Source organism: Lissotriton helveticus, chromosome 3_1, assembly GCF_964261635.1.
Source record: "Lissotriton helveticus chromosome 3_1, aLisHel1.1, whole genome shotgun sequence".
Taxonomy (NCBI): domain Eukaryota; kingdom Metazoa; phylum Chordata; class Amphibia; order Caudata; family Salamandridae; genus Lissotriton; species Lissotriton helveticus.
In genome coordinates, this window is record NC_136061.1 from 456,422,111 (window position 1) to 456,450,014 (window position 27,904).

Sequence of the window (27,904 nt, forward strand, 5' to 3'; positions counted from 1 at the left end):
ATATTATTTTTTTTTATTCAATGTTTCCTTTTCATTTCCTAAGAGAAGGCAGTGGTCTGTGGGACCACAGTCTGCTCTTAAAAAATGTAGGTGCCCATATACACAAAGGGGGGTGGCCTACAACTCGCTATTAGGAATACTTGAAAAGCCCCTTCCTAATGCCGACTCCCAAACCCTATTTTGCGAGTCGGTAATAGGGTTAGTACATGGGGAAAAAACTCTTTAGCGGTCGCAAACTGACAATTCTCTATTTGCAACCACTAAAACGGGTCGTACATTTGGTTGTTAGTTCCTTGAATTTATACTTAAGCTGTTTGGACTGTTCTGATCGTGTGTAGGATTTAATGAGGGTATCTAATAGCTCCACCAATACTCTACTTGTGACAGGAATGTGTACATTCATAATCTACACTGCTCTGTTTAAAATAATGTTTTACTCCCCTGGTGATACTCCCTTTTTTGTGCTATGTAATGATGTCAGTTCTGTCTGCCTCCTTTCTTTCCACAGTGCGTTAATGGCAAACCTTGGAATCATATTTACCTTGCAATAAACTCCTCACCTACTTTCATGTGTTTGAGGCTATATAGTTTGCCTCCTTGGATACCTTTTTAGTATTGTCGTCTTGTTTCCAGTACATCCCTTTCTGAGAATCCCTTCTTTCAGGTTAATTCTGCTATTAATTAGCCTACGTTCTATTAAAGTTATATTTTAGTTTGGCTGCAACTTTGCCTTGCCAAGATCTCTTGAATTTACGGCTTGTTTTCCCTTTATTTTTTACGTTCTCATTTTCTGACTAATTTGGGTTCTACTTACGGTTTTTGATTGTCCATTGACTTTGTGCCATCCTTGTTTTTCAGTCTTAAAGTCAATTGCACCACATACACTAATAAATACATACATACGTACACAAAAACATAAAGACATACATGCCTAGTTGCCCCTTCATGGCAGAAAGATAGCGCCTCACGCTCTGGTGCACCTGCCTAGTGCTGCATGTTTCTGGAGTGGTTTAGTAAATCACACCAGTGTAAGTCTGTGGCACCAGAGTGGCCCATTAGTCTCAATCGCTACAGCATCAGGATGGTCACTAACAGCTTTTTTTCAGAAGGCTTCAGCATGACAAAACACAATTACAAAAACACTGATTACTGGCACAGGATAGTGTTACTGAGGCACTGGCTTCTATTCCACACCATGGCACAACATCCTCAGCTCTCTGTTTCCTCGCACGAGCAACACTGCATAACACCAAAGAAGAGTAGAAATAGAGATAAATGAAAAGAATCTTGGTTTGCTAGATTTTTATTGTTTCATTGTGATCGAATATCATCACTTGAACATGAATATGTACTTCAGTATGTTTCCAGGACCCTCCTGAAGGAACTGACTCTGGCATTCTGAGAGCCCCAATCAGAGAATCTTCTGTACTCCCCAGGCTTCAGCAGGTATTGGCGCCCTCTGTAGTTGGGCTGTTCATAGAAGATCCAGTGCCCCTCGAGCACATTGCAGGAGTGGATGTCGTGGTATTTGAACTTATCGAAGACGGATGGGCAGTCTTCAAGTAACTCCAGGGTCTGGCCTCGAAAGTCTTCTTTCTCATAGATCTTGATCTTGTGGGCACCCCTCTGCTGCATGGGCAAGAGACTGAAAGTTACTGAAATGGTAGTTTATTGATTACACCTCATGCCTTGCTCACCTTGAGCCTGCTATTATTGCACCTCATAGTCTGCAGGCGTAGGCACATGAGCATTCCAAGGCAAGCTTAAAAACTAAGTAGACATAGGTTTGCTTCAGTAGATGGATATCCTACTTCTTAAGGTAACTTCCAATTCAGGTTAACGTTATAACCAAAGAATAAGCAAATAACCCTAACTCAGTTGAATAATGTGCACGCCTATTTCACTGTTATAACTGGGGAAACTTTGAATGCTTGACTGAATTCTGCCCTTAAGAACCATAAGTGATACCCATTGATTATGTTAGCGCTCTGTTTTGTATAATGTTCGTAATTGTGTTTTTTTAATACAGCTTTTGTTTCAGATGTTTTTATTAGGGCTTCTCTAAAAAGTACAATAATCAGATCATGGCATTGAAATCTATTAAAAGAGGATTGTGAGTTCTGGGCAACTATATTCACCCAACTATATCAGTTTTAACAGTTTTGTAAGGTCAATGAAACAATCCAAGAAGACTGGAAAGGTTTCCTAATAAAACTGATTCGCAAAAAAGGTGACACCGCAGACCACAACAACTATAGGATGTTAGCCCTCTTGGATATTGAGGCTAAGGTATATGCATCTCTCATTCTACAAGATCTACAAAACTGGGTTAATGAGGAAGAAATGTTACCAGTATATCAATCAGGCTGGAGGGCCAGAGGCTCAACAGTCGATAATATACTAGCCCTAGCCTACCTGGTTGAACAGGCAACCCAGGAAAATCAGCGCCCCCATTTTGCCTGCTTTGTGGATTATTCTTCAGCCTTTGACTGTGTCAATAGGAATTTACTTTGGCAAAAACTACAGAATTGGGATGCTGCTGAATGCTATCATCGCTCTTTACACTAAAACCTGGGTGCGCGTTAAACTAACCCAGAACTCGGCATCAAGGAAGGTGTATACAAACCCAGGGCTGAAACAAGGCTGCGTTTTAGCACCATTGCTCAATAACTTATATACTACAGGCCTTAGTAAATCAATATCGAAAGCTAACCTGTTCGCTCCAAAAATTGGGCAGACCAGACTGTTTCTAATGCAGTATGCAGATGATATGATACTAATGGACCAGACAAAGACAGGTCTACAAAGAGCACTGGATGCATTGAGCATTTATAATGACACCAATGAGCTAAGAGCCAATGCCAGCAAAACAAAGGTTATGATCTTTGGAAAATATGTGAATAAACTGAAACATCATTGGAGAATGAGCAAATTGAAAAAAAACACGATAACGAAATACAACTATTTAGGGGTTTGGTTTATGAGCAATGGCAAGTCCACCACACACATTTCCACTAAGGAATTAAAAGCGAAGGCGATGACGCATGCCCTGTGCAAACTTAACTCTAAGTTACGCAGTCTATCTGTTGAACCAATTCGAAAGGTTATAAAAGCCAAGTTACTACCCTCAATCTCATAGGGGCCCTTAGCCTTTCCCAGGGCACATTGGTCAATACTATGAAGTATGCCAACTGCCGTGTGTTCAAACGAAACTTCCAGTTTCCAGCTCATGCATGGAATGCCTTGGTGCGGCTGGAGTTCAACCTAAGTAAACAATCCTATGAACACTGGGCATCGATCATTCACTATTATTGAGGAATATGTGCAGCGCCTCCAAATACAATCAAAGCAACCTTGAAAGAATTTTTCGCAAATGGCAAAAACACCTGGTGAGATTTTCTATACATCGCCTGTGTCAAATTAGATCTCGATATGTCCACCTGGGGAAATTTTATCCATCAACCAGGATTTTTAAACTGTGTTTTAAGGAACCAAGTAACTATTTTATCCAAATAGGATGGCATGGGGCTAATAGAGACCTCTATAAGCAATATAAAGATTTTATCCAGCTCATACAAGGACATACCAAGCCACCTGTATTTAAATGCTGCACTGAATAAACCAATTTTAAAACAAATTCTGTCAGTCAGACTTATGGTTTTGCCAATAAAAGACATTAACTCTCACTGCAAATCCACTGGAATCTTCATTTAGTCTGCACCTGTCATGCACGTTGCACTTTATTAAAACCATTGTTTTTTTAATAAGGCACTAGCTCAGAAGCAATGAAATCTCTTTTTAATTGAAAGACCCAGATGGAACTGGCAAGGCTAGCGAAATTCGCAGGTCCAACTTTATGGACTTCTGAGCAATGACTCAGCACAAGCCTAAAGGGAAACCATGACTGTTGTAACACCACTATTTTAACAGTTCTAACTTTTGGCGTACTACTGTGTCATTTTGTAATTAATTAGGTGAATTGACATGTTGATGCTTTTTTAACTAAAGAAGGCTTTTGAAATTATATATTGTGCACAATTTTGTACCAATTTTTATTAATTGAAACAAATACATGTATTCACTTCACTTCATTGCAATCTATTAAGACATGTATCTCCCATATAATCATGTAGGCAAGTGGGGTTGTAGGAAGAACGAATCTGACTAGTATAAAATATTGCTGGTCAATATACAGCTCTACTTGGGAGAGAATAAAGGAATTAAAGGAAAAGTGAGAAAGTGAGGTCTAGTGGTAGGGAAAGGTAAGAGGAATGATTAGGTATATGAAAAGTGCCAGAGCTTAGAAAGAGCATAACCAGGCCTGGTTGTAGTACACGCCATTAGAAGGGTGTGTCCAAGATGCTGCTTGTATTTAGGTTAGTTGTGTTCTTTAAGAGTGTGGGTGGTTTGGATTTCTCCATGCACAAATCTAGCTTGTTCCATTGTTTGCGCAAGGCTTGAGGGTCAAAGTTCTTATTGAAGACAGTATTGGTGGTGCTTCTGTTAATACATACCCATGTCCACCACTCAGATAATATGTTTTTTGAGGATGTACGACATTACGACGCGTTCTATTACAACGCGTGCTTTCACAACGCGTCCCTTACAACGCAAGTCGTTACCACGACTTGCGTTGGGGGCGCGGATTGAGAATAGTATAATTTACTATTCTAACACCAGTCCCCGTGGACACTAGGGAAGGTGTTGAAATAGTAAATATACTATTCTTAATCCTCTAGCGCCCTCCAGCGCAAGTCGTGGTTACGACTTGCGTTGTAACGGACGCGTTGTGAAAGCATTGCAGAGTAAAATCCGCGTTGTAAAGGATGTTCCCCGTTTTTTGACTCCTATAGTTAAGAATAGATCTAAGAGACAAAAGTCCTGGTTGTTGAAATCAGGGGAAGGTATAATAGGACCTAAGGATATATTTATATATTTTAGGGCGAAGTTAGCTGCGCTCTACGAATACCGATTGGTGGATATGAACCGTCTTGCTACTGGTGTTTTCTATGTCTGCCAAGAAGGGGTTGACCCTACTACATGTGAATACCATCTGCATGTTGACTCATGACTCTAAAGATTTGCCATTTGTTGCCTCGATAAATCTTATGCCAAATGAACTAAAACTATAAAGAATGTTTAATTAAGAAAGTAGGTCCTAATGTTTTGAATGGCCTCACATGGTATCACAGAAATGAAGATGTATATAAAAAAGAGTTAGAAGCACCCCTTCTTTGTCCGCACTATTAGTGTTACCTGAGGCAGAGACCGGCAGGATTTGATTGCATCACTGAAGCCCATCCACTGCTGGTAGTCTGGATAGTCACCCTTTTTCAAGAAGTACTGGTGGCCCAGGTAGTTGGGGCGCTCATAAATCATCCAAGAACCACTATCTACTTTGATTGAATTGCAGTGGCTGAAGTAGGAGTGCAGGTCACCGCAGTCACTGTTGCACTCATAACAGCGGCCCTGGAAGTTCCTGTCCTCGTAGAAAATGATCTGCACAGGGCAAAGGCATAACATTGGTCAGAAATTAAATCAAGAGCAAATAACCAGGTGCTTAAATGACAGGATTTTCTTGAAAGCATTGCCTGCCATTGAGTCTAATCATAGGTACTATAAGGACAGCTCCACATTAGAACAATTGGGTCACTATGTAGAGAGCAATCAGACCATGCCATTCAGAGATGTAGGGTCGGATGCAGTACTAGTGAGGTTGCCAATTCAATTGATTAAGCACAGTGTAGAGTGTGGCTCCTGATTATTGCTATCCTAACGCATCAATATTTGTGAGGCAGGATCCTTCTTGTAAATCCTTGAAACAAGATGCCAAAGCAGAGATGGAGGGGGCTGCTGTCATGTATGCAGGGGAAGCTGTCCCTCACAGATGGCTTCCACTGTCCCTCACAGATGGCTTCCACTGTCCCTCACAGATGGCTTCCACTGTCCCTCACAGATGGCTTCCACTGTCCCTCACAGATGCCTTTCACTGTCCCTCACAGAGGGCTTCCACTGTCCCTCACCGATGGCTTCCACTGTCCCTCACAGATGGCTTCCACTTTCCCTCACAGATGGCTACCACTGTCCCTGACAGGGGGCTTCCACTGTCCCTCACAGATGGCTTCCACTGTGCGAATCTTTACTGACTGACAAGGGCAGCTGGTAATCTTCCAATGCTTTGCAATCACAAGTGGTCCCAAAGGGCAATCACATAGAAGTACTCGATACCTACTTGCCGCCTGGTTTTCCAATTTAAAAGGAATCATAGCATTGATTTGGGAGCTGACAAGACTTTCGACTGTTACAATGACACATAGTAATTTTAAAACATTAGTAGTTCAGCGTTTCAACCCCACAAAGCCTTCCTTCCACTTTGTACAACTCAGACTTAACAAGACTGTAAATGGCTCTGGGATCAGCCCTAGAGCACCAGCATGGCCAATATTAGCCCACTTTACCACTTTAGTGTCTCCTTTTGTCTCAACTTCCACAATTCTGTGTTATTTTCCATTAATCTTTATGTGTGTATAATTATTGGGGTTGTGCTGTGATTCATAGTAGTTCCAGCCTCTTTGGCTCCTTTAAAATAACCAGTAATATCAATTTCAATTTAATAATTGCACAAAAGTCCCACACGACGCTTCAGTCATATTCCCAATAGATATGCAAATATACGAATTACTCAGTTCACAGTTTTAGCTTTGCGTCATTTTCCTTTCTGCACTTGTGTACATGGTGCATTGCTGTGCAGTCTGGGGGTGATCTCGTGATTATGCCTATGGCAGCCACAAGACCATATCTACACAACCGTAACACAATCTCCACATGGCAGTGCTTTAGAAAAAAATGTCCTAGGCTCTATATTGAAATATAATCATCAGATCTGATATTTTAATATTTTTTCTTACCTTCCCCATTGCAGCTGGACTGTTGATGCGAGGTCTCGGTGCCCAGAGCCCAGCCGGGCAGCCTTTTTATACTTCATGCAGAGTGCTGGCTCTGCAGACAAAGAACAAAAGCGAGCCCTTGATTTCTGTTGTGTAATGAAAATTTATATAGTAAATTAGCTTTGTTTTCACAGCATATTGGTGCATATCGGCAGCGTATAGTATGAATTATACTGGAAAGTTTCTTTGTGTGCCTGCCCTGCTATCACTGCTAGAGCTGGCCGCTGCTGATTAAACCAAACGAGAAAGTACGTTATATAAAACAAACAAGCTGCTGTCGTACCGACAACCGAGCAGGGGTTTCATCCTCTAGAGAGATCTAGGCGAAAATGTTGCTTTTGCTAATCATGTTTGTGTTGTTCGTCAGAATTTGGTGTTGTTTTTTTAATAATTCATTGACGCTATCTGTATAGTAATAATGAGTTTCGCTGTGAGTTTGTGTTTGTCTGTACCCGAGGCCTGGACATCGATGGCTGCCCCTAACCCTGTGAGTGCAGAATAGGAGGCCTCTAGTATGACGTCACAAGGAAGCAGCAGGAGATTTACGAGGACAGCGGAGGAAGTGACATCAGTCCTAAAGACAAAGAGTGCAATGAGGCTCCTGGTCACCATTTGTATGTCCTAGGTGTTTAGATCCTAGCGCTTTCGGGGCCATTGCGGAGATTAAGCAAGCTATTGCCCAGAGTTGCAGAGTGGGACCCATGATTAGAGTAGGCACCTAGGCGAGAATTATCGAGTCCGCGAACATTGAGCCCAAAGACCCTGCTGCGTGGGGAATTGAACCCTGGTCCCGGGCCAGACCTCTGCCTCAGGGTCTGCCGCTCTAATCGGTGAGCCACACTTATCCACAAAGGGTAGACTTCACACAACATTTGAAAGCAGCTGATGTTAATGATGGTACTCAGAGTGCCTAGAGGCACACAGGCCCTTGACCTCATTATAGAGAGGATAAACTAGCATTTGACGCTAGGTGCTGCTTGTGCATTTCAGTTGTGTTACAATTACCCATCAATCACTTTCACTACAGCATTGGGGAGGCCATTGTTGTACAGCACCACACCCAAATGAAGGACGGGCGTAGGGACATGTAAACAGCATAATCTAACTGGCCAATGCACTTGTTAAAAGAAGATCACACATTAACAGCAGCCTCTTCTCATGACACACATCACTAAAAAGACACAGACAGTGTGACACTGGTTCTCACCGCTCCACAATGTGAAAGCATATCTGCTACAATACAACTTCTGAACTGCCATTCAGACCTTGGTCCTTTCACAGTGGCAGACAGCGAATGTTTGTTTCCTTCTGTGTTGTGTTGTGTTATCTCTGCAACAGAGACTAATGACATCTGGAAGCTGCTGCCATTGCATTATTTGGGATGAGGTCGTTATCAGAAATTTAGCAGACTATTTGACCCAGAAAATAAGGGTTTTCATATCTGGTCTGAGAGGAACCGTAGGCAAGAACTGACTTTTGGAAACTTCAAATGGAATACATTGTTTCCACTCCTGAAGATGTTACATTTTGATCTTTCGCGTGCTAGTTTGACAATCCACCATAACAGTTTTTCTAAAATATCACGGGGCACAATTATTGGTAGAAAATATTGAGATGTTAACAATATCGTGGTATAGAATATTGATGGTAAGACTATTGTTTTTTAGGTACTATTTATCATTTTCTTAAAAAAAAAAATAGTTCTATGTATTATCTTAAAAAAATATTTTGTCTTTTGTTAGTAATTTATTTTAATGTTAAACATATGTGTACATATATTATATATTACATATTTATTTTATACAAATTTATTAATTTGAGGGTTGCTAGGTTTGTGGGAGAATAGGTTGGGAATTCATTTCAAAATGTATATTTAATTGTTTTATAAATACATTACTTGTAAAATGTTTAATCTGTTCATTTTATTATTAAGAATGTACATTATTTAAAATATTTCATTGATCATTTTAAATAAAATTAATATTAACTGTAATTGTTAATTGGTTAATTAGATTAGTTAAATTGTAAATTATATTTAGTAATCTGATCATTTTTTTACTTAATTGTATTGAGAATGTTTCTCAACTATTACTTTACTGTGTTTATGTTGGTGTTGAATCTTTGAGGCAGTAGGTTAGAAAGTGTTTTAGTGTTTTAAATACCACCTTTGTATCTACATGTATGTATATATATATATATGTATACATATAAACCAATCCTGCCAATGCGAAATGACAGGGGGCGACTCCGTGAGTATAGAACAAAGAGATTTTATTAACAAAACAAGGCCACGAGGCGTTTCGACGGCAAGCCACCTTTGTCTCAAATATATATATGTGATGTCTAACTGTTAAAAGTTGTTTTAATTGTATTTGTTATAATGCTAATTCTTAATCTATTAATTGTAATACTTTTTATAAATTATATGATGAAAAATTATATATGTTTTGATATTTTATGCTAATTTTTATTTATGTATCGTTAAATTTAGGAATAGAGTTAGTAAAAACTCAATCAATCAATCAATCATTTGTAAAGCGCACTACATACCAGGGTCTCAAGGCGCTGGGGGGGCCGCGCTACTGATCGAACAGCCAGGTCTTGAGTATCCTCCTGAAGGTCAGCAGGTCTTGGGTCTGTCGTAGGCTCAGTGAGAGGGTGTTCCATGTCTTGGCGGCGAGGTGGGAGAAGGATCTCCCACCGGTGGTTGTTCTTTGGATGCGCGGGACGGTGGCAAGTGAGAGGTCTGCGGAGCGTAGCTGGCGGTTGGGGATGTAGAAGGAGATCTGTCAGTTGAGGTACGGTGGGCCGGTCTTGAGGAGTGCCTTGTGTGCGTGGGTGAGGATCTTGAAGGATATCCTCTTGTTGACGGGGAGCCAGTGCAGGTTTCTCAGGTGGGGGTGATGTGGCCGTGGCGTGGTAGGTCGAGGATCAGTTGTGCCGTGCGTTGTAGTCGTTTAATGAGCTTGGTCGGGAGGGCGTTTCCGTAGTCAAATCTGCTGCGGACGAGGGCCTGAGTGACTGTCTTTCTTACATCTGTTGGGATCCATTTGTGGATCTTGTAGAGCATGTTGAGGATGTTGAAGCAGGAGGAGGAGATGGTGTTGACTTGCTTGGTCATTGAGAGCGTTGAGTCGAGGATGATTCCCAGGTTGCGTGCGTGGTCGGCGGGTGTCGGGGCTGCCCCCAGTGCCGTCTGCCACCAGGAGTCATCCAAGGCTGAAGGGTTGGAGCTGAGGATGAGGACCTCTGTCTTGTCCAAGTTCAGCTTCAGATGGCAGGACTTCATCCAGTCGGCGACAGCCTTCATTCCTTTGTGGAGGTTGGCTTTGGCAGTGATGGGGTCCTTGGTGAGGGAGAGGATCAGCTGAGTGATGTCAGCATAGGAGACTATGTTGAGGTTGTGCTGTCGGGCTATGTGTGCGAGCGGGGCCATGTAAATTTTGAACAGAGTCGGGCTGAGGGAGGATCCCTGGGGTACGCCGCAGATGATCTCAGAGGCTTTGGAACGGAATGGGGGGAGGCGGATGATCTGGGTTCCCCCTGAGAGGAAGGAGGTGGTACAATCCAGAGCCTTGTCTCGGATCCTTGCAGCGTGGAGGCGTGCACGTAGTGTGCGTTGGCAGACGGTGTCGAAGGCAGCAGAGAGGTCTAGGAGGATGAGTGCTGCGATCTCGCCGTTGTCCAGCAGGGTCCTGATGTCATCTGTGGCAGCGATGAGGGCAGTCTTGGTTGTGTGGTTGCTGCGGAACCCTGACTGGGAAGGGTCCAGGATTCTGTTTTCTTTGAGGTATCGCGTTATCTGTCTGTTGACCTTGGCCAGGAAGGGGAGCAGAGAGATGGGCCGGAAGTTCTTGAGGTCTCTTAGGTCTGCCTTAGTTTTTTTGAGTAGGGTGTTGATCTCCGCGTGTTTCCAGATCTCTGGGAAGGTCGCGGTCTCGAGGGAGAGATTGATGATGTTGCGCAGGTGGGGTGCGATGGAGCTGCTTGCTCTGTTGAAGACGTGGTGCGGGAATGGGTCTGACGGAGAGGGTCGGAGTGGATTGTGTGCATGGTCTTGATGGTGTCATCGATGCTCACGCTGGCCCAGGCTAGCAGAGGGTCATGGTCGATGGTGTGCGGAGGGTCTGTTGTGTTGCTGTCTGTTGGGGCTGTCTGGGTGTTGAAGCTGTCGTGGATGTCTGCTATCTTGCGGTGGAAGAAAGTGGCGAGGGAGTCGCACAGGGCTTGCGATGGCGGGATGTTGTTGGTGTTGGAGCTGGGGTTGGAGAATTCTTGCACGATGTTGAAGAGCTCCTTGCTATTGTGTGCGTTGTTGTCGAGACGGTCTTTGAAGGAGGTCGTCTTGGCCACCCTGATGAGGTGGTGGTGGTTGCGGATGGTGTCCTTGTGTGCTGCGTGGCTGTCCGGAGTTTGTTCACTGTGCCATTTCTTCTCTAGTTTACAGCAGGCTTGCTTGGAGGCTAGAAGTTCTGGGGTGAACCAGCTGGCCCTCTTGTTGGTGTCTCTGTGGGGGGGGGTTCTTCAGCGGGGCGAGGGTGTTGGCTCAATCCTCGATCCAGCGTCTGAGGCAGTGGGCAGCGTCGTCGGTGTTGGAGGGTTCGGTGGGTAGGCTGAGAGCTAAATTGCTAAATTAGTAAATCTGCCTCATCAAAGGCCTCATCAAATCCAACACTTTCCCTCAACTTGCTTGCATGGGAGTGGGAAAGGTTTGACCCCTACAAGTAAAATATTTTTATGATCTGAAGTTTTTTTTTAGAAACCTTATTAGATTAAATTTATAGGATTTAAATCTAAAAGTATTTTAATGTAATGTTTTCATTCATACATTTATATTTGGGGTATTTCATATTTTTTTAATTTTAATAATTTGATTGCATATATTTTTTAACTTTCCCTTTAAAGTGTTTAAACTTTTATGGATTATTGTAGATTTTTTCTTTTATTCATATGTATTTAATAATTGTACTCATTTATATATTATGTGTATTCCTTTGTGAACATTTATTTAATGTTTGTAAATTATAAAAGTTAATTGTATGCTTTTGTTCTTTTACATCTATATTTTTAGAATGTAATTCTTTTTTACTTACTATATTTTTATAGTTACTGTACTGTTCAGTATTTAAAATTCGGTATACTTACCTATGTTGTGACAATATTTTTGTCTGCAATTTTTTAAGTCAATATTTTGTTCTCTATTTACACAGTATGTACATTCAATATTTGTACACTTGATATTTTTTGACAATATTTTCTTTGCAATATTTTTGTAGTTGACGTTTTTCTAACACAACCGTTCACTAATGGAAATTCATTGAGAACATTAGAAATTGTTTCCAGTCATTAATTTTAGAATAAGTTAACAGAGGGAGAATGAGTCCTGAGAAGCAATGAGAAAGCTCAAGTTATCAGTTTTTAGCTTCTGTTTTTTCAAATTATCTTTCTCAAGATTAAAATAATTCATATAAAAGTTCAATATTCTGCCTTAACGATGCTGTCTTACAAACCCTCAAGCATTTTCCAAACGAAGTTAGAGAACATACTGCTTAACCTATTATGGGCTTCCTGAGTGATGTCACTGTTGTGTCTAACGTTAAGGATTCTTAATACCTATTTTGAACATATTGGTGTCTTTTAACTTGATAATGGTGCAAAGAATAAGCGCAGAATATTTGCCGCATTCTCAAATAATGGTCTCAAAAATATGGACTTAATCCTTGAAAGTATGAAAGCCCTTGCCCACCCAAGGGTGGTATGCTTCATCATAGGGTTGCCCTCATATTGAGATCGCTTTGAGGAACTATTTTGGGGTGTGACTCTCATAAAAGAGAGCTCTTGAGGTATAAAATGGTTTGAAACAATCCTATATAAGGACTGATGTAGGAGTTCCAATTATGTTAAGTACAAAATGAGGAAAACAAATGAAGTAAAGCTGCTAAAACTACTTCATAGTGTACCCCATTTATTATTCTTGTCTCTAGAGAGTAAGAGCTAAAAGAAAAGCCAATATGTTCAACCTGAAAAGGTTAATCAACATGTTTGAGTGTACAGTAAAAAATGAGGTGTTTATGCATTATTCAGCACCATTCCCATTGTTGCTGGTGTAACTCCAAATTCCACTTATGGGAGCACTACAGATTATTTGCCATAGTGAGTTGGAGTAAAGCCTTAACTCTACCTCCAGACAAGGTGTGAGTGACCAAAAAGGCCACAAAGAAAAAAGATCATGAATAAAGTCAATAATGGGATTTTAAAAACTCTGCAATTACCACGACAATGATATTGCAGTACAGACAAGGGAAGTAGTTGGATTGTAAACTAAAATGTTTTTGCAGAACTTCAATCCAAATACAGCAGTCAAGTTGACAAAATAGTGTCCTTGCTAATGTGGAGTTGGCAAGCTCACCATGGGAATGCTATCAATCCATTAGTCAACTTGTAGAGTGCAAACTTGTGACCAATGAGGATATCCAGGCACCGGCAGCGTCAAGAGTCTCAGTTGAATGCCAGGTTTTCGGCAACATTCGTAACTCCAAAAGAGTGAGGGAGGTCCTGAGGTGCGGGGGCTGCTCATTCCAGGCTCTGTCTGTGAGGTAGGCGGAGCGTCGTCCTGATCTGCTGGGTCTTATGCGTGAGGTATGGGCCAGCACGAGGAAGGCAGATCAGAGGTGTCTGGTGGTTGTGTGGAGTAAACACAAGAAGATGATGGACAGACAGCTGAAACTGTTCAGACACTCACCCCCATCTCATCTGGTTGTTAATGTAGGTGGGTCCAGAGTCATGCAGGGCCTTGAGCGCACAAGTGAGGAGTATGAACTACCATTTTTTCTGGACCAGGAACCAGTGCAGTTTCTTTAAGTGGGAGAGGTGTGGATGCGACAAAAGTGATATCCCTGCCCTCCCGTGTTTTTCCCGCCTCTGACTCCCATGCGGCCTCGCCCCCCCGTGCCCATTCGCCGTCCTGACTTCCCGCCTTCCGCCTCCCAGCTGACCCCTCCTCCCCACCTACCCTTATATGGCGGCTGCTGCGCGGTAGAGACAGCGACCCTTGACCCTCCTGGGTAGGTCACTTCCCCACCGCTGCAGCTACACCTGTGCCTGTGCCCGCCCTGCCTGCCTGTCTCCTGCTGAGCGGCTGATTCCTGCCGCCTTGTATTGCCCGCGCTCACTTGACTGCCTGTACCCCCGTGTGCCCCCGTGTGACTGCGTGCCCTCTTCCTTTTTGTACCCCTGTGTGTGTGTGCTATCCTGACCTGTGTCCCTCCCTCCCTCATTTCTCCTAATTTTCTCACCTTTGTCGCTGCCCTCCCGTTTTTTTCCCGCCGCTGATTCCCGTGCGGCCCCGCCCCCCCGTGCCCATTCGCCGCCCTGACCTCCTGCCTCCCGCCTCCCAGCTGACCCCTCCTCCCCAGCTACCGTTATATGGCGGCCGCTGTGCGGTCGCGTGCCGCTGGCGCGCCGAAGGCGCACCTAAGGCAAGCCCGTCTGCGCCCGTCCACGCCTGGACCGCGCCCAGTGCCAAAACCAGGCCAGGCCAGGCCCAGCCGTTTCCAGGGCACCCAACTGAGATACGACACCGCCACCCTCATCGCACTCAACACCGGACGACCTGCCGCCTGCCACTGAGCCACCCCGAGGCGCACCCACGGACCCTTCACCTGCCAAGCCTGAAAATTCACCTGCCTCCGAACCTGCATGCGGCCCACCGAACACAGCAACGACAACAACAACCACCTCAAGTGCATCCTCCTCAACACCCGCTCCGTCCACAAACACGCCATCGAGCTCTGGGAACTCCTTGATACTACAGCACCAGACGTCGCCTTCCTCACGGAAACCTGGATGAACGCCTCCTCGGCCCCCGACATTGCCATAGCCATCCCGGACGGCCACAAAAGCACCCGGAAGGACCGCGTCAACAAACCTGGAGGAGGAATCGCCATCATCTACAGGAACACCATCAGCGTCACAACCAACACCGAAGACACACTCACTGCTGCCGAACACCTACACTTCCAGATCCACACCGACCCCCAGACCACCCTCATAGGAACACTCATCTACAGACCGCCGGGCCCACGGACACAATTCAGCGAAACCATTGCCAACTTCATCAGCCCGCACGCCCTAGCCTCACCAGAGTACATCCTCCTAGGGGACCTGAACTTCCACCTGGAGAAAAACAACGACAACAACACCGCCACCCTGCTCGCCAACCTCGCCAACCTCGGACTCAACCAACTAGTGGACACGCCCACCCACCTCGCCGGCCACACGCTCGACCCCATCTTCTCCACCAGCAACCACGTGTCCTTCAGCCACTGCACCAGACCACACTGCCCCGACCACAGCTGCATCCACTTCACCTTCAAGAAGACCACCTCCCACCACCAGACGCTAAAGATCCCGCAGATGCTGGAGCAAAGTCACCACAGACCAGCTGACCACATCACTGAGCCAGAACCCACCTGTCAACACCCCCCTGACGCCAACGACGCAGCACACAATCTCGCACAGTGGATCACCAAATGCGCCGACGACCTCGCTCCTCTGAAGAAACCCCCAGGCAAGACGAGTAACAGAAAACACCGCTGGTTCACAGACGCCCTCAAAATCGCAAAGAAATCATGCCGCACCCTCGAAAAAGATTGGCGCCACAAACGTACATCAGAAAACATGACAGCCCTCAAGAACGCCACCCGCGAATACCACCAGATGATCCGCACCACCAAAAGGACATCATTCAAAGAGCGGCTGGACAACAACGCCCAAAACAGCAAGGAACTCTTCAGCATCGTCAAAGAGCTCTCCAACCCCAAGGCCAGCAACAACAACATCACACCGTCGCAAGACCTCTGCAACTCCCTCGCCACATTCTTCCACCGCAAGATCGCAGATATACACGACAGCTTCGGACCCCAGACTCCGCCTCCAACCACCAAACCAACGACCCCCACCACCAGCCTCAGCACATGGACACCCGTCAGCACTGAAGACACCATCCGCATCAGGAACACCATCCATGCCGGCTCCCCCTCCGACCCATGCCCTCATCATATCTTCAACAAAGTCGACACCATCATCGCACCCCACCTCCGGAACGTCATTAACATCTCCTTCACATCAGCCACCTTCTCGGGAAGCTGGAAACACGCAGAAATCAACGCCCTTCTGAAAAAGCCAACAGCGGACCCCAAAGACCTCAAGAACTTCCGCCCCATCTCTCATCTCCCCTTCCCGGCTAAAGTCATCGAGAAGACCGTCAATAAACAGCAGACTGCATTCCTCGAAGAAACCAGCTCGCTCGACCCATCCCAGTCCGGATTTCCAGCCAACCACAGCACCGAGACCGCCCCCATCGCAGCCACCGATGACATTAGGACCCTGATAGACAACGGAGAGACGGCCGCTCTCATCCTCCTGGACCTCTCGGCGGCCTTTGACACTGTCTGCCACGGTACCCTAATCCTGCCTCTACAACACTGGGATCCAAGGAAAGGCCCTGGACTGGATCACATTGTTCCTCTCCGACAGAACAAAGAGAGTCCGCCTCCCTCTCTTCCGCTCCGAGGCCACCAAGATCATCTGCGGCGTACCCCAGGGCTCCTCACTCAGCCCAACTCTCTTCAATATCTACTTGAGCCCCCTCGCCACCATCGCCCACAAACACAACATCAACATCATCTCCTATGCCGACGACACCCAACTCATACTCTCCCTCACCAAAGACCCTCTCACCGCCAAAGCCAACTTCCAGGACGGAATGAAAGAGGTCACGGAATGGATGAGGCACAGACACCTGAAGCTCAACTCAGACAAGATGGAGGTCCTCATCTTCGGACAATCCCCTTCCGCGTGGGACGACTCCTTGTGGCCCACGTCGCTGGGCACCGCACCGACACCCACTGACCACGCACGCAACCTGGGATTCATCCTCGACTCCTCTCTCATGATGACCAAGCAAGTCAACGCAGTCTCGTCCTTGTGTTTCAACTCCTTGTGCTCCGAAAGATCTTCCGGTGGATCCCCACCGAAACCAGAAAGACGGTCACCCAGGCCCTCGTCACCAGCCGACTATGGGAACGCCCTATACGCAGGAACCACAGCCAAACTTCAGAAAAGCCTCCGCACGACTCATCCTCGACATCCCCCGCCACAGCCACATATCCGCCCACCTGAGAAACCTGCACTGGCTCCCAGTCAGCAAGAGGATCACGTTCAGGCTGCTCACCCACGCACACAAAGCGCTCCACAACATGGGCCCCGAATACCTCAACAACCGCATTTCGTTCCACACCCCCACCCGCCAACTCCGCTCCTCTAGCCTCGCCCTCGCCACCGTCCCACGGATTCACAGAACCACCTCGGGAGGAAACTCGTTCTCCTACCTTGCAGCGAAGACATGGAACTCCCTCCCCGCACACTTGCGACTGCCCCAGGACCATCTCACCTTCAGGAAACACCTCAAGACCTGGCTACTCGAGCAGTAGCAGCACCCCCCCTTCTCCTCAGCGCCTTGAGACCCTCACGAGTGAGTAGCACGCTCTACAAATGAATTGATTGATATCCAGGACGAGTCTAGCTGTGGCATTCGGAATGTTCTGTAGTTTTCTTTCCAAGGCGACGCTTAAAAAACACAAAATAAGTTATACCACTCAAGAATGCGAATTTTAGGTAGGAGACTGTATTATGTGAAAACTCCTGCTTTTTGTTTAGGCAAAACAAGTAGAGCACTTTTGCATTGTAGTGTGGCAGATGTAGAAAAGGTTTCTGGTGATGTGCAGTTTCCTTTCTTTGATCCTGAGCAGAATTCTAGGGAAAAATGAAGAGTTGTTAAGAGGAGGAGTTTCAGAACAAAATACATATATTACAGTTAATAGTTTTAAAAAATTTAATAGTTTTAAAAAAGAGATTACAAAATTTAATAGAGTGTTCTGTAAAAAGTAGAGTATGTTTGTATATGGGGTTGATGCACTTACAAGCAGATTTAAACACAGACTTGACTTATAATTAAAAAGTGAAAAAGTAAATTATGATAACTGGCAAAAGTTAGCTGTGTATTTATTTGTAGAGGAATGGTTTGACTTGTGTATACGGCAAGTTATATGCAAGTAGTGTTACAATAAATTGGAAGAGAATAAAATGAACAACAGATAGATATTAGATGCCCATTTTGTAGGATAATAAAATGTCTACTAATGTAGAAAACTATGAATGTAAAAAATAAAAACACATATCAACATTTATTGTTCTTTCCAGCATTGCGAAGGGCTGTTATGGACTACTCTTCAGCACTAACAACAACTCCACAATCTATGCAGTATGATGCCATTGAGGAAAACTATAGAGCCAAAGTTGAGATTGGACTTTTGAATGGAGTCGCTCTTCTGTGTTGTTGTGCTGCTATTTAAGTCGTGGGTTTTTCAGGTTTGCAATGCCTTTTTGCTGCTCACTTGAACTCCTTTTATCAAATGTGCAAAAAAGATAAAAAGGGAAAAAATACCATGTATGAATTTTGGCAGCAGTGTAAATATCTGTAACACACTGCTCACAGCACTATTAACAACACTACAGTCTATGCAGTACGTGGCCATTCTTGACGACTTGGAGCCATATCTGTTGCATTAGTCTGCACCTCAGAAGGGAGGTTCTGACCAGGAATTGTTGCTGCTGCCACTGAAGTAGATGATCCTCAAGCTTGACTCTGCTTTAGATGGTATAACATGGACGTTGTCCCATATAAACATTTTTTGCTCATCCCCCTAGAGAGGGGTTTTTCAGACATTATACTTTGGACTAGTTTTGCAGTAGTTATTGATTCCTCATAAGTTTGTGTAACAATGGATTGTTTAATGTTTATTTGGAAGTTATATTGTGTTCATGTGTTAGGTTGTCGAAAGTTATTTTATGAGACTGTTGTTTTTTACAAATATGTTGTTAAAGTAAAGTTAAACCGATATGTTACTAAATAGCTAGACTCAAACTTTGTGTAAAATAAGTCTATTTATCTCTTTAAAACGTTTTCATTTGGTTGTGACTACTAATGCCATTGCGACCTCCGGTGTTGCTGTGAGGAAAGAAAATGCATTTTTGATGTCGTTATTTTGACAAATGAATTCAAAGGGGAATTATATGTTAGTATCTTACTAGATAGCTACACTACAATTGTATGTCAAATATGTCTATATATGTTTTTCACACTTTGTCAAAACACCCGGTATGCGCAGTCTGTTCTTAGCAATACCACTCATAGAATCATACAGGAACTACCTGTTCACTCATTAAGGACGTCCTTTCTGCATCACTTTGCAAACGTGCCTCGTGGCATGGTACTAGTTGGGTGATGAAGTCCTATTGGCTATCGAGGCTATTTGGGGGTCAAGTATCTCTCTTGTTACCTCCAGCAAGTTTTTATAAAGTCTGTTTGCTAAGGGTTGTTTCGAGGCCACACCACCTTTCTGCAACACCCTGCAAGCATGTCTCCTGGCACACTACTGGTTTGGGAATAAAGTTGTCTTGGATGCTAAAGGACCTTGGGGACCTAGAAGCCCACCTAGTATTTTCTATAGGTCCGACTCAGGAAGATATCTGAGAGCTGGTCAGAGGCCCTTTCCACAGCATTCTGCGAAACCATTGCTACTTAAACAATCATAGAAATTCACTGATAAAACCAAAGGTTACAGGTAAGTTATAGTGAGGTATTAGCATTTAAAAAACCTTAAAAATTCACTTGAAAAAAACAAAGGTTACAGGGCTGTTATAGTTAGGAAATAGACTTAAAAAAACCCTTAGATGTTCCCTGAAAAAAACAAAGATTACAGGGACGTTAGTTAGGCTGACATTTCATACAAAACCAGAAAAAATCAGCAGTTATAGTTAGCTTAGCTAGCCATAACTCACGCACCCATAATTCATTGCTTATGACCTCACATATTACATCACTCATGACATGGTCAGTGACATCACTGATGATATCACTGATGACAACTAATACCCAAACCAACTGACCACATGGCTCCCAGTTCCACCCAGTGGCTTTTTCACATGTGTAAAGTGCAAAGCATGTAGACATGGCATAAATAAAACAGAATACATGGAAGGTTGAGCAAGATACAGGAGAAAATCACCTGTGAGACGGAGTCAGTAGTATATGTCCTTGAGTGCCAATGTGGCATAATATACGTGGGCAGTACAATCAACAAACTTAAGCTCCGTGTATTGCAATACCTGAGAGCCAAAACGAACAAGGACTACCAGTATGCCATGAGCAGACACATATGGGAAACACATGATGGGAACGTGAAAAATATGAAGCCCTACGGCATCAAACATGTACAGGAAAAACCACAAGGGAGAAACCTAGAACTGGAGCTAATCCGTGAAGAATCAAAAATTTTTACTTTTGGGGACAGAGACCCCCCATTGGACTAAATATGGATGCAGAATTATACGTTCATATTTAAATTATCTGATCAACTTATTTATAGAAATTTTACAATGTTTTTCAGTTTGTTCGATATATTTCTTGGGCACATCAATCTCTATGCCTGGTTGACATTGTTGCATTGTGATGATTTGTCTGGACTGCTTATATGCTTTTATTGGGGTTTTAAAAAATGTCATAGTGTACACTCCAAGTTATTTGGCTAATAGCATATACATTAGCCAATTCTAAATATATATAGGGAAAGGAGGTCTTTAGATACATGTGTTGATAATGAAGGAAATGAATTAGACCCCTTTTCTAAATTTACGGGATCCTGACTACTAATATTTATGTTTCTAGATCCCTTGCATTTGCACTTTAAGATCTAGTCACTAGATGCACTTTTGTAACTTTCGCACAATTGGGAGATACTTTAAATTCAAGGCCCAGCTTAAAACTTAATATGCACAAAAAAGAAATGCACATTTTATAACATTAGAACAACAGATGCTGGATAGAAAAATAACATAATAATAATATTTTTAATATTTTTAGTGATGATCCTGAGATACAATTACGGGAGGCTGAAAACTCTCAGATATTTGAATATATAGATACATACATATATATATTCACTGAAAAAACCATAGGTTATAGACCATATATAGTTAGGAATTAGCATTTAAAAAACCTTATTTTACTCACACAAAACCATTGAAATTCCATATATAGTTAGTTGTACTAACTATATATCGCGCACCCGCAATCCACTGCTGATCATGTCACATATTACATCATTCATGACATCTCAAATGACATCACTGATGACATCACTGATGACATCTCAAATGACATCACTGATGACATCTCAAATGACATCACTGATGACATCACTGATGACAACATCCAGTGACAGTATTTTTCTGTAAAGTTAAAATATGTCTTGAGTGGATGTATAAGTGTCTGGATGAAGGATTTAGTAGGGGCATGACTGACTGTATGAGTGACTGATTAAATGTGTCTCACTGAGTGCATGGGTTAGTGACTAAACTGTCTTAATTTGTGCATAATTATGTCTGTTGTTCTGTAAACTGCTGCATGTGTTGATCAGTAGCTATATGATTAACTATATGGGTTATTGATTGGTTGCCCAAGCATTTGTATGGGAGACTGAGTGTGTGTGTGGGTGGCTGGGAGGTATATGACTATCTGCATAGATATGTGAGCAGTTGATTGACTAGATGTATGGGTTCAAAAGTGCATGTGGAAACAGCTGTATGGGCAGTTGACTGTGTGCATGAGTGTATTGGTGAGTGAATGGATATCTCACTGCTACATGTTAAAGTAAGTACATATGTAAAATACAGTACATGTGAGAGTTGACATATATAAATAACTGTGCATAAGAGCCAGTGAATGTGTGAGTGGCTGTATGGATCATTGTGAACTTGTATCCAGGATTGTATAAGTGAGTAAATATGTTTTAGTATATGTTTGAATAAGTAAGGTGTGTATAACTGTATAGTTGAGGAAATGGAGGTGTGATTGATTCTTTGTATGACTGACTAAGTGTCTGAGTAACTCCATGGATGAGTGACAGTCTATGAGTGTCTGTTTACACTGATTGTATCTAAGGTTATATTAGAGTCTGAAGAGGTTCATCGTATTATCACATGAATGATGTCATCAGTGATGTGATCAGTAATGTCAAATGAGATGTCATCAGTGATGTCATCAGTGATGTCATTTGAGATGTCATCAGTGATGTCATTTGAGATGTCATCAGTGATGTCATCAGTGATGTCATTTGAGATGTCATCAGTGATGTCATCAGTGATGTCATTTGAGATGTCATCAGTGATGTCATCAGTGATGTCACTGACCATGTCATGAATGATGTAATATGTGACATGATCAGCAGTGGATTGCGGGTGCGCGATATATAGTTAGTACAACTAACTATATATGGAATTTCAATGGTTTTGTGTGAGTAAAATAAGGTTTTTTAAATGCTAATTCCTAACTATATATGGTCTATAACCTATGGTTTTTTCAGTGAATTTTCAAGGTTTTGTAAATGCTAATTCCTAACTATATATGGTCTATAACCTATGGTTTTTTCAGTGAATTTCATTGGTTTTTTAAAAGCTAATATCTATAGCTGTAAAATGTATTCTTCTTTAAATCCAAAAATATATTTTATATGTTTATTAATAATTTTTTTAAAATATTTTTTTGTTTCGCTCCCGGTCCGCGAACCGGGAAGCTTCCCGTTAGCTCAATTTAATTCCGCGACCCGGTCCGCGAACCGGTAAGAAATCAACATAGTGACGGTATCGCGTTGCCGCGTGATGCGTCTTATGACGTACTGCGTTAGCGCACCCGGAAGTGCCCCGGGGCGCGGACCGAGGCGCGAAACGCAGCTCCCCGGAAGCGATCCGCGGCGCGAAAGCGCGACGTATCGTGTTGCCGCGAAATGCGTCTTGTGACGTATCGCGTTAGCGCACCCGGAAGTGTCCCGGGGCGCGGACCGGGGCGCGAAGCTTAGCGACCCGGAAGCTAACCGGGGAACGTTCCGCAGCGCGTAACATGAGCGTGAGAGGTCATGTGACTTGTTAATAAAACTTTTCATTGGTTCATTTCACTTTTGGTTTCATAATGATGGAAGGCTAGGTCAGGTGACTTAAAAATAACACTTTTCATTGGTTGAGAAGTATTGTTTTTTCCCAAATGATGAAAACCCCTCCTTCTTTCCTCACTCTGACTTTCATCATTGTGAGAGGAAGACCTATTTTGCTTGTTGGAAAATGGCTTCATTGGTAGCTTCAGCTGGTGGACCCCCACCACCACCACCACCTCCTCATGGGAAGAGAGGACCACCTCCCCAGGTCCTGACCAACACTGAGGAGGAAGAGGAAGAAATGGATGAGGAGGGAGAAGAACCACAATTTTTAGAAGAGTTGCCCCGGGTTTCCAGAAAGAAAGCCAGTTTCATCTGGCAGTTTTTTTCAATACCTCGTGGCCAAAAAAAAGTCAACGCGAGGTATGTCACCTGCCTGATATGCAAGGAACAATTGTCCAGAGGGACGGACAAAAAATATAGCTTTGGAAATCATACAATGCACAGGCACATGACGAGGAAACATCCCCTAAATTACAGCCGGGCGGAATTAAGGGATATGCACGACAATCCACGACCAACTCCTGTGGCCAGACCAACAATACCGGTTTCTTTAACACCAGAAGAGGCACGGGAAACTGTGCCAAATATTCAAGAAAATTTTGGGCACATGATTCACTTATGTATGCACTGTCGTGCATTATTAGCTTGTGGCAACATGAGCATCAATGCACTCAACCTGGCGTATGAACACCATGATTGCCCTAACCGCCCCCAGTAATTTTTTTTGCTCCTGTTGAGCCCTTTTCAACGCCTGTTTTTTGTTGTTTCCCCCCCCCCCAAAAAAAACCAAAAAAAATATAAAATCGTTCAAAAAATACAAAAAAAACAAAAAATGTTCAAAAAATAAAAAAAATATATAAAACAACAAAAATATAAAAAAAAAGTTCTTTTCAGAACTACCTTCCCTTTCCAAAAAAATTGCTAGAATGTTTAGCACTCTGGCAAGCTCTATTTCTTTTGGTTCGCTTCCGGGTTAGCTTCCCGGTACGCGGACCGGGAGCTAACCAAAAATTAAAAAAAAAAAAAAAAGTGTAAGTATAAGGAAAGGAAACAGAGAGTGATGTTAAAAGAAAGACAGCTATAGGGAGTAAAGAAGAGATACTGTTTAATAGATCTATTTACCGAAGAAAAGACAGAAGAGGGTATAATTGTGAAAAACAAAATAGATAACGAAGTGAAAGAAAAAAAAAGAGAGTATAACATTAACAAAGAAGAGTTTCTTGGAGAATGTGAGTGAATGTTCAAAATAAGATTAGAACATGAGGAATAACAGAGAGAAAAAATAGAAAACAGAAAACAAAAAATAACAGAAAAAGATTAATTGAAACAGCAAAGAAATGTAAGTAACATAGAGCCATATCATCAACATAGGCAATAAAAGTTTTGCAGCTTTTATTGGCAGAAATGTGTCGCTAAAGCTGCTTTTGTGGCAGAAAACTGCCACTAAAACCACTTTTGCACCAGTTTTCTGCCAATAAAAAGAGCAATAATTTTATAGGCTGTGTTCATAATATTCCCCTTAGTGTGCTTCAACTACACAGAGAAAGCATTATGAACAAGTAGTGATAGAGTGATCAGTCAAAGACACTAAGAGTAATAGAGACGCAGTGAGTGAACAAGAGTGAGGAACTATGAGAAGAGAGGGACTGAGAAAAAGAGTGGAAGGAGTTGAGTAAGTAGGTAATAGAGAAAGGAATGAGGGAAGTAGCAAAGGCAGGAAACTGAGGGTTAAAGAAATGAAGCTGTCAAACTACTAGTAGGTGAATGTGATAGAAATGTAACGAAAAGAGTACAAAACATTTACCTTATAATTGTCATTAACTTACTCACTTTTTGTTTTTATACTTTCAATCTGTGAAAGAGAGAACAAACATTTGAAAAATATTAAAACATGTATTTAAAAATTAGAAAAGACAAGGGAAAAGATTGAAGGACAAACAGTTTTTCAACAACTTTGACACTTACAGAAGCTTCTGCTTCTCCAGGCCCCCTACACAGTCCTAAAGATATACATTTTAAACTAACAGTATCTTGATGCAGATGAAGTGAGGCCTATCTTAAAACATGGTGCATCTTTTGCATTGCTGTTGTTTCAGAAAAGTGTCGCAAGACACTAAAATTTTAAATAATTGCTTCAGGATGCCAATAAGATGTCTACTATCCAGAGGTTTGTTTCAGGTGAGGCCTACTCAGGGTTGCAGATGGGATTTACACTTGTTGAAGAGTACAGAGGAGATAATACATGTGAAGGTCTACCAATGAAGTGAGTCATGTCCACTGCACTCTTCAACAAAGTTCAAACCTCCTATGTTTCCCTGGACAGACCTAAACTTGATCTGCACAATGTGATTCGTAATGATAGGAAACACAGGTGATGTAAATGAAATACGTGCAATTTATTTTGCTCATTTCACAATCACATCACTTGTGTTTCCTTTGCTTAGGTATTTCATTGTGCAGATGTAGTCTATCACATGAAAGAGTACGCAGAAGTGCAGCACTGCATGCAACAACTTTGACACTTACAGAAGCCTCAGCTTCTCCATGCCTCCTACACAGTTCTACATATACATCATAAATGCAAACAGTACAGAATTAATTATACATGTTAAATGGTTTATTTTTGCTGTTCTCAGAATGTATCAAAATTCACTAAAAACAGTGACTTGAAGGTATTCATCATATAACAGCGGGGAAAAAAAACACAATCAAAATGATTGTGTTTAAAAAACCCATACAACATAAGAAATGAAAATTCAGAACTCCTTAAAGTTAACTTACTTTCCATGACGTCCAAGGATGTCCTATGAACAGCTTACACTCTTTTGTGCTGTTATTACTTTCAGCCCGCCACTTTCTGAAAGAAAATCTCCATCGTTTTTAAAAACACGTTACATGCAATAAATGACTTCTTGCTCTCTACCACAAGTTTCCACAAGGCCAAATCTGGTCAGAGCCATTTATAACTCTTGGATTTCTTGTGAGCCAATCCCGTCATTTGGCATTTCCGCAACTTTCAGAATTAAAATGTTGAAGATCATTTTCACAATCCTGGAATAGTAATATCTTCCCCTTCTTGCTCAGTCATGTTCTACATTTCCTATGACACTGATACTGCTTACTATGAAGCAGACTTACACTACCTCTATGACTACTACAATTATTTAATTCTCTACATCACTTTTAATCACAAAGCAATGTAAAACAGTAGACAGCATTGCAGACTTACATTCCCTCTACTCCATGTTTTGATTGGCTGCTTCAATTAGCTTATAAAAAGAAACAGTTTTTCTGAACTCATTCAAAGTGCACATATTTCTCCATGATGTCCAGTCCTATGGTTAGAAGTTATGTCTCTGAAATACACTTATCCTCAAGGCCAAATTGTGTAGGAGCCATTAGAACTTCTTGAAATTCCACAGAGCACATCCCGAGATTATTTCCCTAAAATTTTGGTTTTAAAAACACCAGGTAAGAGTTTTTAAGGTCATACGGCAATTTTTTTTTTTAAATTAAAACAGAATCATTGCAGAATGACCAGCCATTTCTAGACTTTAAATAAGCTGTGTAATGTCCTGATGTTATTGAAGGGCCATCATGATATATAATTGCTGCAGTTACAAAAGTCCTTCCTGATATTGACAACTGCGAAGCTACAAAATTTTTAATTAAAGTTGTCAATTTTGTTCCATCAGGCCTACATCGTTGGAACATTAAAATGACATACTGGCCATATGTTCGTATAAATAATGTGGACATCATTTCAGATTTACATTGGCTACACTCCATGTTGTGATCAGCTGCTTTTACTAGCTTATTAAAGGAAACTGATTTACTGTCTGGCAAAGTTAAATATATAAATCTTTCTGAGTCTACACTAGTAGTACTTGATACCATACAGTTCTCGCAGTCATGCTGCCATTGATAAGAAAGCCCAAACAGCTGATCTACATCTACACCTTCAGCATGTAATACATCAAGCATATACATTAAAAACTCCTGACAATCTTGCTGAATATTTTGAGAGAATTGTGTTTGGCCTGAACATCTGTCTAACAGATTTCGAATTTCAGACACACTTTCTATGTTTCTTCTATCAGTGGTACATTTCTCTAACACAGAATTTAACAAACTGCAAAATCTTTGATCAGAATTGACCACAATCTCTTCTTTTACATTTTTTAGAGAAAACAAAACATTAACCACTACATTAGCATAGCAGTTGACACCAGAACTGTTTTCAAACTGAAAACCAACAACATCTTCAACAGAATCCTTTTTGTTTCTGCTTGTAATTTTAGGTTCATTGACTTTTTGTCTTTTTGCTACAACCTCCCCAGTATTGTTCTCATTTCTTCGTTTCCGGCCTACCACACGTTTCTCAAACAAAGGATACTGAGGCAAATGTGGCGCATACTCTCTTCTTAACCTATTGTATTCCTTAACACAATCTAGATCCGCACAAATGTTTGTGACATCACACTCAATCAAGTACAATCCCGATAAAGTTCTAACTCGTGACAATGCCACATATGCCATACCCTCCTTGAACACAGAACTGCCAATATTCACCAATGCACTGTCTACACTTAAACCTTGCGATTTATGAATTGTCACCGCATATGCCAAGCAAACAGGAAACTGCTTACGGCGAACATATAAGTCTTTTACAAGCAAAAATCTAGCAGAACAACGAGCAATTAGCTGTACTTCCTCAATGCCATCAAATTTAATTTTTAAAAATTCAATTCCATCTCTATTTCTGTATTTCACAAAATCAACAACATTACCCATTGATCCATTTACCAGACCTCTTTCAACATGTAAATTCCTTCTTAAAATTAT

General features: G+C 42.3%; 1 protein-coding gene across 2 annotated transcripts; it reads right to left on the minus strand.

Moving 5' to 3' along the window:
- Nucleotides 1-1,287: 1,287 nt before the first annotated feature.
- Nucleotides 1,288-6,931, minus strand: LOC144824623 (gamma-crystallin 2-like). Of its 2 annotated transcripts, none has more exons than XM_078683679.1 (3): nt 6,909-6,931; nt 5,257-5,499; nt 1,288-1,626 (listed from the first exon to the last, which is right to left on the minus strand). In XM_078683679.1, the coding sequence occupies exons 1-3, from the start codon at nt 6,915-6,917 to the stop codon at nt 1,354-1,356; spliced, it is 525 nt and encodes a 174-aa protein (XP_078539805.1). In that variant the 5' UTR covers nt 6,918-6,931; the 3' UTR covers nt 1,288-1,353. The 2 variants fall into 2 exon arrangements, with proteins under 2 accessions (XP_078539805.1, XP_078539804.1); XM_078683678.1 differs by having other exon boundaries at nt 1,288-1,629.
- Between the last annotated feature and the right edge of the window lie 20,973 nt (nt 6,932-27,904).

What these genes read in the sequence shown, in the direction of transcription:
- LOC144824623 (XM_078683678.1), bottom strand. An exon ending in CCTGCCGGTCTCTGCCTCAG is followed by an intron (nt 1,630 to 5,256) that starts GTAACACTAATA and finishes TTGCCCATGCAG; the next exon opens with CAGAGGGGTGCCCACAAGAT.